The 10,695-nt window shown below is 42.8% G+C and overlaps 1 protein-coding gene across 1 annotated transcript; it reads left to right on the top strand.

Annotated features, from left to right (window-relative positions):
• The first annotated feature begins 1,238 nt into the window (after positions 1 to 1,238).
• Positions 1,239 to 3,283, top strand: LOC129773807 (uncharacterized). The gene is made up of 3 exons (XM_055777459.1): positions 1,239 to 1,607; positions 1,651 to 1,936; positions 2,007 to 3,283. The coding sequence occupies exons 1-3, from the start codon at positions 1,239 to 1,241 to the stop codon at positions 3,281 to 3,283; spliced, it is 1,932 nt and encodes a 643-aa protein (XP_055633434.1).
• The last annotated feature ends 7,412 nt before the right edge of the window (positions 3,284 to 10,695 follow it).

Genomic DNA, 10,695 nt, shown 5'->3' with positions numbered 1-10,695 from the left:
TGAAAATAGCAGAAGAGGAGTTGCGACGAAAGGAACGTGATTTGAAAGAACAAGCGGAAATGAATAAGAAAGAAGTGGAGGAATCAGAGCGTCAGTTGGAAGAGAAGAAAAAGTTAGCAGAAGAAGAAAGAAGGTTACGTGAAAGAAAATTGAAAGAGGAAAAGGAATTCAAAGCGAAGCAGTCACAGCTGTGGAAAGATTCTATGGAAACACGACACGAAATCATTCGACAAGCGGCTTCGCATAGCAGTAGAGGAGGATCTATTCCGGATTCCAAGAAGAAGGTAACTGATTGGCTGGATGGACAAGCAGCTGCTGGAGAAACGGGAGGAAACGGAAATTTGGTGGGAGAAAACGACATTATCCATCCCCATACAAATAATATCCCAGGGGACTCAGTGCTGCAAGCTGAAGAACACAATCCGTCGGTTGGTGGACATGCTTCCAGACAACTAGCAGCTTTACCCGATGAACATCCTCGACCCGTGAAACATTCCACTCCTCTTATCAGTGGACACCCTCATCGTACTACAATCCGCCCACCTGTCAACTCTCCTGATCGCCCATCGATTAATCCTAACCCGAACGATCAGCCCTCCAGACAAGTGTCTGGTGAGAATCAAACGTCGTATTCGAATCCAGTCGTCCTCACACAGCAACACATCGCTGCGCGACAAGTGCTGGGCAAAGAACTACCATCATTTAGTGGGAACCCCGAAGACTGGCCCATCTTTATCAGTAGCTTCCAGCAGTCTACAATCGTTTGCGTCGCAAACGTTGAGGTACCGCGAATTAGCACAACGATTTCCTCATTTGCGTAGTCTTCCAGTGGAAGAATATGAACATGTTCAACCAAAATTATTAATTGGACTCGACAACCTACGTCTATGTGTTCCGCTCAAACTTAGGGAAGGGGGCCAGAATGATCCCATCGCTGCCAAGTGTCGACTGGGCTGGAGTATATACGGAAGCATTTCGTCCGAAAAGGGTACAGAAGCAGTCGTTAACTTCCACACAGCGACATTGCCCGATCATGATCAGGAGATGAACGAGCAGATGCGTGATTATTTCGTCATGGAGAATTCCAGTGTCAGTGCGCCGTTCAACAAAATCGAGTCTGAGGAGGATAAACGGGCCGAATCCTACAGGAGTCAACACGCCGCACGGAGGAAGGATCTAAATTTGAGACTGGGTTGTTGTGGAAAGTAGACGAGCCAAATTTCCCGGACAGTTATCCGATGGCCGTCCGTCGTCTAGAGGCACTAGAACGAAAACTAAAGGCGGATCCTCCATTAGCTGAACAAGTTCGCCAACAGATAGCTGGCTACGAGCACAAAGGTTATGCGCATAAAGCCTCTCTAACGGAACTGACATCTACACCTAGAAATCGGGTCTGGTATTTACCAATAGGAGTTGTAACCAGTCCAAGGAAACCAAACAAGATCCGGCTGATTTGGGATGCAGCCGCTAAGGTGGGTCATGTTTCATTCAACTCCCAACTTCTGAAATCTCTTAACGCCGCTTCCAAAAGTTTTATGCCAATTCCGACAATTTCCAGTGGCAGTCTCTGGAGACCTGATGGAAATGTTCCACCAATTAAAAATCAGGTATCCAGACTACTTATCTCAGCGATTCGTGTTTCGTGCCAAGCCCTCTGATTATCCGCAAATCTACATCATGGACGTGGCGACGTTTGGGTCGACTTGTTCTCCAGCGTCTGCCCAATACGTGAAGAACCAAAACGCCAAAGAACTGTCCAATGAATTCCCCCGTGCTGCCGAAGCCATAATCCACAAGCACTATGTGGACGATTATCTCGATAGTTTCCGTACCGTCCAAGAAGCAATAGAGGTAGTGAACGAGGTCAAAACAGTGCATTCGAGAGGAGGTTTCAAGATGCGACACTTCTTGTCCAATAAGGCAGAGGTCCTACGTGGTATCGGCGAAGTTGCAGACGCAGAAAGCAAGAACCTGTCGTTGGAAAGAGCTGGGATAATATCAAATAGAGTGGAGATGGATCCCCACGAAGCTTAACATCGCCGATCAAGCAACAAAGTGGAATAGTGGACCACGGCTTTCGACAGATAATCCTTGGTTTCGAGGACCAAATTTTCTGTACGAAGAAGAAGGCTCATGGCCAATACAGCGTTTAGTTGCTCCGACTACAGAAGAGCTCCGCTCAGATGCCATCATTTTGTGCCACCACACACCGCGGTTGGATATCCCAATCGATGTATCCCGGTTCAATTCGTGGACTAGGATTCAACGAACGGTAGCATTCGTGCTCCGCTACGTGGATAACTGTCGTCGAAGGAAAAGACACGAGAGTCTGCAACTGGGAGTTCTCACTCAGGACGAACTGAAGCGAGCTGAGGAACTACTGTGGAAGGTCGCTCAAAAGGAGGTATTCGCGGAAGAATTGTCAATTCTCGCTAAGTCACAGGGACCTCCAGAGAAACGACACTGTACAGTGTCCAGATCCAGTTCTATTTACAAGACATGGCCATTTATGGACGATCGTGGGATCTTGAGGATGCGTGGCAGAATCGGTATGGCTCCTTACATACCAAAAGAAGCTAAATTTCCCGCAATCTTGCCGAGAAATCACCCAATAACATTTCTGATAATTGACTGGTATCACCGTCGCTTTAACCATGCAAATCGGGAAACAGTCGTGAACGAGATCCGTCAACGATTTGAGATTCCGAAGCTTAGATCGATAGTGGAGAAGATTGCAAAGAATTGTGTTCCGTGTCGTATCTTCAAAGCTGCTCCGAATCCTCCACCAATGGCTTCTCTACCAGCGGTGCGTCTTACATCCTTCGTCCGTCCTTTTTCATTCGTTGGGCTCGACTACTTCGGACCGGTTTTCGTAAGAGTTGGCCGAAGTCTCGCAAAACGGTGGATTGCACTGTTCACATGCCTGACAGTTAGAGCAGTGCACATGGAAGTGGTGCATTCTCTCAGTACGGTATCCTGTATCATGGTCGTTCGTCGTTTTGTGGCTCGCCGCGGTCCCCCACGAGAATTCTACTCGGACAACGGGACATGCTTCCAGGGTGCCAGCAAAGAGCTCAAGAAGGAAATTGAAAAACGAAATGACGCCCTCGCATCAACATTCACGAGCGCCGAAACAAGCTGGAAATTCATCCCTCCTGCTGCGCCCCATATGGGGGGTGTTTGGGAGAGATTAGTTCGGTCAGTCAAGGTGGCAACAGGGGCTGTACTGGATGCGACCCGCAAACCACCTTGGAGACAGTCATCCTATAAGCTGAGGCTATGATCAATAGTAGACCGCTCACTTTCGTGCCACTGGAAACAGCTGATCAGGAGGCTTTGACTCCTAACCACTTTTTGCTGGGCGGTTCTACTGGAGTGAAAATTCACCCTACGGCTCCCGTGGACAGCCGCACTGTATTGAGGAGTAGCTGGAACTTAGCGCAATTCATCACTGAAGAATTTTGGCGGCGTTGGCTCAAGGAGTACTTGCCTGTAATCACCCGCAGGTGTAAATGGTTTGAAGAAGTGAGGGATCTGGCCGTTGGCGACTTAGTGTTGGTGGTCAGTGGATCCACGAGGAGCCAGTAGTCAAGAGGACGCATCGAGCAGGTGTTTCCCGGCAAGGACGGGAGAGTACGTCAGGCGCTCGTACACACTGCAACGGGAGTTCTTCGACGACCAGCAGTAAAACTTGCCGTTTTGGACGTCGTGGACAGTGGTAAACCTGGTTCAAAGACATCCGGAGTTCCAGAAGACCACCAAGGTTTACGGGTGGGGGAATGTTACGACGGACCCCCTGTTGCAACAGCGCTGTGCGTACGTAACGCGAAATGAACCATCGTCCTGAACTTCACGAAATTGATGGCGGTCTTTTATAACAATCGATATTGGTTTATACCAGAGGCAAAACAAAAACAACTCAATAGAAATCCAACGTGTATTCTCGATTGTATCAATATTTTGTTCTATCATTACATAAAGTAATTGCACTTAAACTAGTGGACTTAGTACCTATTCCTATCCATAATTGTAATCTAACTACACTAAAAGTGAGTCAATTTGCTTAAATCTATCTTATATATATATTGAACTAATAATATCTTAACCTAAATATAGTCCTAAATACTGCAGCGTAGAATCCGACGACTCACAACTTCAATCGCTATCAGTTTACCAAATTTGTAGGTTAATTCAATATTTTGTTAAAAATTAAACTAAATATATTATTTTCTAGCTAAAAGCTAACAGCATATCAAACCAGCGTTTGCTATAAAGAGTTGGAAACCCCCTTCGAGTCTTCTACCGTACAGGTTGATGTTGAATAATTTGTGCTGCTTGCGGAGCAACAATTTGTGGGGCGGCATGTTGAGCAGCGCGTACTGCTTCAACGGCGCCTTGTATCTCAAGCTGAAGCTGTTGAATTTGATCATCTCGGTCCATGATGGCTTGTTGCAATTCTGCAATATGCGCATCCATTTTTACTTTAATTAATTCCGCACTTGATAAAAGTAAATAATCAAATCGCTATTTTACGGTGTACTTATTGTTCTTTTGAAAGTATTTTATTTCACTTATATCTCCTATTTATTTAATAGAATAAACTCTTTAATTATTTTGGCACTTGATAGATAGTTAAATCGTAATTGAGTGATTGGTATGTATTGTTTTATTTCACTTTTATTTTTCTTATTTATTTAGTAGAATAAAATAAAATTCTTACCTTAGAAAAAGAAATGGTCCCATATCCTTTGGGTTCTTTTTATGTAGAAGCAGGTCGTTAGCTCCGTGATGTGTCAGCTGCTGCGTTTTGTATCTGATATGCACTCAGGGAACACTTTCACTAAACACTCAACACGGGGCGCTAACCAATCCTACCGACTGCGCCACTTAACTTCCCATGTGAGGAAGTGGAGTTTTTAAAAAAAGACTAACTAAACTAAGCTAAAGCTAAAAAGGAAAACACGACTGTTCTCGTCGGCTCACTAATTTTATCTGCCTCTTTATTCAATTTCTTTTGGTACAATACGAGTTGGAAATCATTATTACTTGGAGAGATGTTGAATCGGCGTAGTTTGATGCCTCCGCGGTTGGTCTCTGCTGCGATCCGGTTCCGTTGTTTACAGTCACAGCACGTCTTATGCCGTGGGTATGGTTGCTGGTTTGATTATATGGGCCTGGCGATAACTTATATATGTATATATACCTCATCATTGCGCTAGATTAATGAATTAACGGATGTGCTAACTACTAGCTGCTGCTTACTGCCTAACTATTTTCTATCATTTTTAATAAATTATCTATATCATTAGTATACTTCTCTACAATATAACCAGTCAACTTTTTTTTAATTTTTATCTCTTACCCAGCTTTCTTCGGAATATTTTGATGGTGTACAGTATTCTATTAGTCAAATCATTTCATTTGATACCAATATTGAGAAAATTGCAAAAGATATATAATCAACCATTTTGTGGCAGTGACCTTTTCCAATTTATGTTATTCATAATGTATAATGTAGTGTATTCTCCAATTCAATCCATTCAGCCATTTTTAGAGGCCAAATTGAATTTTTCAAGATCATGGAATACGCAGTTTTATAATGACAGTAGAATTACAGGTATGTTCCAAAGTTCAGATCAATCAGTGATCAGGAACTGGTTCAAATTTCAATTAATGTGGGATAACTCTACAAACACTCAAACATACATACAAACAGGTAAAGCTGAATGAAATCATTAAAAAGTAATTGTTTATTTGGCAACTGCGGCCATCTTGGATTTGGACCAGTCGAGCACTTTCGTTCGATACCCATTTGGATGGGGCTTTGAAAAAAAATTTTGAATTTGCATTTTTCATAAATAACTGTGTTCTACCAGTCAAGCCCTTTCATTTGATATTCATATTGATGGGGTTCTGAGAAAATATGTAATCTGCCATTTTGTAGCGGCCGCCATCTTGGATTTACATTTTTCATGAATAACTGAGTTCTACTAGTCAAGCCCTTTCATTTGATATTAAAATTGATGGGCTTCTGAGAAAATATGTAATCCCCCATTTTGGATTTGCATTTTTCATGAATAACTGTGTTGTACTTGTCAATCCCTTTCATTTGATACCCATATTGATAGGGTGGTAAAAAAATATATATCTGACGCCATCTTTATATTTGTTCAATAATATAACTTTAAACTTATATAATAATTATTAGAAACCTTCAATAACCTATCAATCATTATTCAAAATTAAGTAATGCATTTTAGTTTCCCTCAATATTATTGTGAAGACATTTGGATACATTTTTTTCGTACCATAAACCGCCTGGCATCCATGATTGAAACTCAACGAACGCAGAAATCGAAATGTCAACAGCAATTGGACGAAAAGGTTGCCGACACAAATCGCGCGACTCGACATGCTAGGTTGCTTCCAACAGGTTGAGTCAACCCATGTGTAATCAAATGGTTGCCCAGTGTGCGGACCACCATTTGATTACACATGCTCTCAACTTTTCTGCGACATTCGTTAAGTTGGTTTCCAACCTAGGTTGCATAGTGTGTAGATGGCCTTATATTCCAACCGACAAACTAGTCAGTTCATTTATTTGTCGGTTCGACCTACGGCCACCTCCCATAGGTTATGGGCCCAGGTGAAGAAAATTCTAGAAGATTACATCATCTTTTCAATCAAGATTTTTAAGTCCCCGATATGAACGGAAACAAATTCGGACTAGAGAAGCTGAAGAGCGGCGGATACGACTGTTGGCAATTCAAGGTGGAAATGCTATTGGTTCGCGAAAATCTCTGGAAGTACGTTACGGAGGCCGCCCCGATGGAAGCGTGGACGAAAGGAGAGCCAAAGCACAGGCCACCATCGTTTTGCTTGTCGACGACAGTCAACACCCGTTGATCCGGAACTGCAGAACCGCCAAGGAGACCTGGAGCGAGTTGAAAAACATCATCAAAAAACGACGATGTCCACCCGCGTATCGTATTTGAAAAAGCTGTGCAAACCGAATACAATGACGATGGGGACATGGAAGGCCATCTTTTCCGGATGGGGCAACTTTTCGCAAGTCTGGCAAACGCAGGACAGGATCTTGAACCCAGCCTTAAGGTAGCGATGATTTTAAAGAGTATGCCCGACTCGTTTGATACCCTCACTACCGCGTTGGAAAGCCGTTCCGACGAGAAGCTAACCATCGAGCTAGTCAAGCGAAAACTATTAGATGAAGCGCAGAAACGAGCGGAAAAATTCAATCGCGGGAATCTATTCTCCATGCTGGTGGTGACAAAAGGATCGTGTGTCATAACTGCCAGAAGCCCGGTCACGTAAAACGAGAATGTCCAGCAGCAAAAGCTGGAAACGGTGGAGGAAAACGTGTCCCGGGTTCAAATTTCAATTAATGTGGGATAACCCTACAAACACTCAAACATACATACAAACAGGTAAAGCTGAATGAAATCATTAAAAAGTAATTGTTTATTTGGCAACTGCGGCCATCTTGGATTTGGACCAGTCGAGCACTTTCATTCGATAGCCATTTGGATGGGGCTTTGAAAAACAATATGGCGCCATTTTGTGGTGGTGGCCATTTAGGATTTGCATTTTTCATAAATAACTGTGTTCTACCAGTCAAGCCCTTTCATTTGATATTCATATTGATGGGGTTCTGAGAAAATATGTAATCGGTTATTTTGTAGCGGCCGCCATCTTGGATTCGATTTTTTCATGAATAAAGCCGGGTTCAGACGGTGCGAGCAAGCATACGAGTCGGTCTAGTCAGTTACTGCAGTGCAGCTACTCACACCGTGTGAACACATCATGCCAGTTATTGTCATGTGTGATCCGGCGTGCGAGCTACTTCAAAGTTTTTTGAATTTACTCGCACTCGCATGCTTCAAAACGTCAAAAACAGAATTTAGCGTTCGAATCAGGGATGCCAAATGTAAAGAAATGTCTCTATTTTTAAGATATTTGAAAATATGCGAAGATATTTATAGACTTGAAAATTATTTGAAAAACAAATAAAACCCTCATAGTTTCTTAACGAAATCATTGTTATTCTGTTTTGCACGCTGGCGGGGCACGCTTTCTTTTTGAGATAGTTTTCTGGAGAATGTCTAATATAGAATCATTATCAGGCACAATTTTCATTCAAAATTCACTCACAACTTGCGAAAAAAAGTAAGGTTCTAAGAAACAGAATACATATTCGATTTAAAAAAGTACATTTTCATTCATTATTTTAATTTTTGACGCGTGTGAATAAAATTTTAAAAAGTCTTCTAGACTATCATTTAAAGCATCACATACTTCCGGAATTATCTTAGCTATGGATGCTTTCGAGATTCTAAAAAATATCGACAACAATCTGAACAATATTCCAGAAGAAAGGCATATCAATGTCATTTATATTATCACTCTTGCAGGTACAGCATCCTTCATGAGTGTATCTTGGCGTTGTATTTGTGGAGCAATTAAATTCAACAGTTTTTCCACTTGTTCAGGTGTTATTCTCAACACTGCTCTGTAATCTCTATAAAATTGTGTAATGATACATTCAACTGAAAACCTAAGATGAAAACTACCAATAAAGAAGTCGATTTCGGACCAATCATTTGACAAATTCGGACCTGATTGCTGTTTCTGACTATTTGATGGACATTTGAAAAATCGCCTGGCATCCCAGGTAAACCCGTGCCGTAGTATCTAGTTTCTCGCCAGCAGCTCACACTATGTGAACGGACAAGGCGAGTCAACCAATTGTCAAGCGAGTCCACCGGGTCAGTAGCTGCTCATTGTCAAGTCAGCTACTAGCAACGTATAAATGGGCCTTAACTGAGTTCTATTAGTCAAGCCCTTTCATTCGATAATCAAATTGATGGGCTTCTGAGAAAATATGTAATCCCCCATTTTGGATTTGCATTTTTCATGAATAACTGTGTTCTACTAGTCAATCCCTTTCATTTGATACCCATATTGATGGGGTGGTAAAAAAATATATATCTGACGCCATCTTTATATTTGTTCAATAATATAACTTTAAACTTATATATTAATTATTAGAAACCTTGAATAACCTATCAAGCATTGTTCAAAATTAAGTAATGCATTTTAGTTTCCTTCAATATTATTGTGAAGACATTTGGATACATTTTTTCGTACCATAAACCACCTGGCATCCATGATTGAAACTCAACGAACGCAGAAATCGAAATGTCAATAGCAATTGGACGAAAAGGTTGCCGACACAAATCGCGCGACTCGACATGCTAGGTTGCTTCCAACAGGTTGAGTCAACCCATGTGTAATCAAATGGTTGCCCAGTGTGCGGACCACCATTTGATTACACATGCTCTCAACTTTTCTGCGACATTCTTTAAGTTGGTTTCCAACCTAGGTTGCATAGTGTGTAGATGGCCTTATATTCCAACCGACAAACTAGTCAGTTCATTTATTTGTCGGTTCGACCTACGGCCACCTCCCATAGGTTATGGGCCCAGGTGAAGAAAATTCTAGAAGATTACATCATCTTTTCAATCAAGATTTTTAAGTCCCCGATATGAACGGAAACAAATTCGGACTGGAGAAGCTGAAGAGCGGCGGATACGACTGTTGGCAATTCAAGGTGGAAATGCTATTGGTTCGCGAAAATCTCTGGAAGTACGTTACGGAGGCCGCCCCAGAACCTCCGATGGAAGCGTGGACGGAAGGAGATGCCAAAGCACGGGCCACCATCGTTTTGCTTGTCGACGACAGTCAACACCCGTTGATCCGGAACTGCAGGACCGCCAAGGAGACCTGGAGCGAGCTGAAAGAACATCATCAAAAAACGACGATGTCCACCCGCATATTGTATTTGAAAAAGCTGTGCAAAGCCGAGTACAATGACGATGGGGACATGGAAGGCCATCTTTTCCGGATGGAGCAACTTTTCGCAAGTCTGGCAAACGCAGGACAGGATCTCGAACCCAGCCTTAAGGTAGCGATGATTTTAAAGAGTATGCCCGTCTCGTTTGATCCCCTCACTACCGCGTTGGAAAGCCGTTCCGACGAGGAGCTAACCATCGAGCTAGTCAAGCGAAAACTATTAGATGAAGCGCAGAAACGAGCGGAAAAATTCAATCGCGGGAATCTATTCTCCATGCTGGTGGTGACAAAAGGATCGTGTGTCATAACTGCCAGAAGCCCGGTCACGTAAAACGAGAATGTTCAGCAGCAAAAGCTGGAAACGGTGAAAGAAAACGTGTCCCGAAATCAAAGAAAAATCAGGTTTCGAAAACGAAAGTTGGCATGGCAACGTCGTTTGCGTTCATGACAACCAGCAACAAAAGTGAATCGAATGTCTGGATCGTCGATTCTGGAGCAACGGTGCACATGTGCTGTAACCGTGTATTTTTCGACGAACTGAAGCCAAGCTCGGGGATTTTCATCACGCTGGCCGATGGAAATCAAAGGTTGGTGAAAGGCATCGGAAACGGTCGCTTATTTTGCCATGACGAACAAGGAAAACAGCAAGAGGTAACCCTATCGAATGTTTACTATGTTCCAGATTTAGCATCGAATCTGTTGTCAGTCGGACGACTGGTTGCCAAGGGAGCGGAGGTTGTTTTTTCTGAAAACCGTGGTTGCGTGATTCAACGTGACGTAGTCGTAGCAGCCGTAGCAAAGAAAATCGATGGGCTGTACCAGTTG

This window comes from Toxorhynchites rutilus, chromosome 3, assembly GCF_029784135.1.
Source record: "Toxorhynchites rutilus septentrionalis strain SRP chromosome 3, ASM2978413v1, whole genome shotgun sequence".
NCBI lineage: Eukaryota > Metazoa > Arthropoda > Insecta > Diptera > Culicidae > Toxorhynchites > Toxorhynchites rutilus.
This window is presented reverse-complemented; position numbering and strand designations above follow the sequence as displayed.

What these genes read in the sequence shown, in the direction of transcription:
- LOC129773807 (XM_055777459.1), top strand. Translation starts at nt 1,239, where the DNA reads ATGGCCGTCCGTCGTCTAGAGGCACTAGAACGAAAACTAAAGGCGGAT. An exon ending in TTCCACCAATTAAAAATCAG is followed by an intron (nt 1,608 to 1,650) that starts GTATCCAGACTA and finishes TTTCGTGCCAAG; the next exon opens with CCCTCTGATTATCCGCAAAT. An exon ending in TAAGGCAGAGGTCCTACGTG is followed by an intron (nt 1,937 to 2,006) that starts GTATCGGCGAAG and finishes AATATCAAATAG; the next exon opens with AGTGGAGATGGATCCCCACG.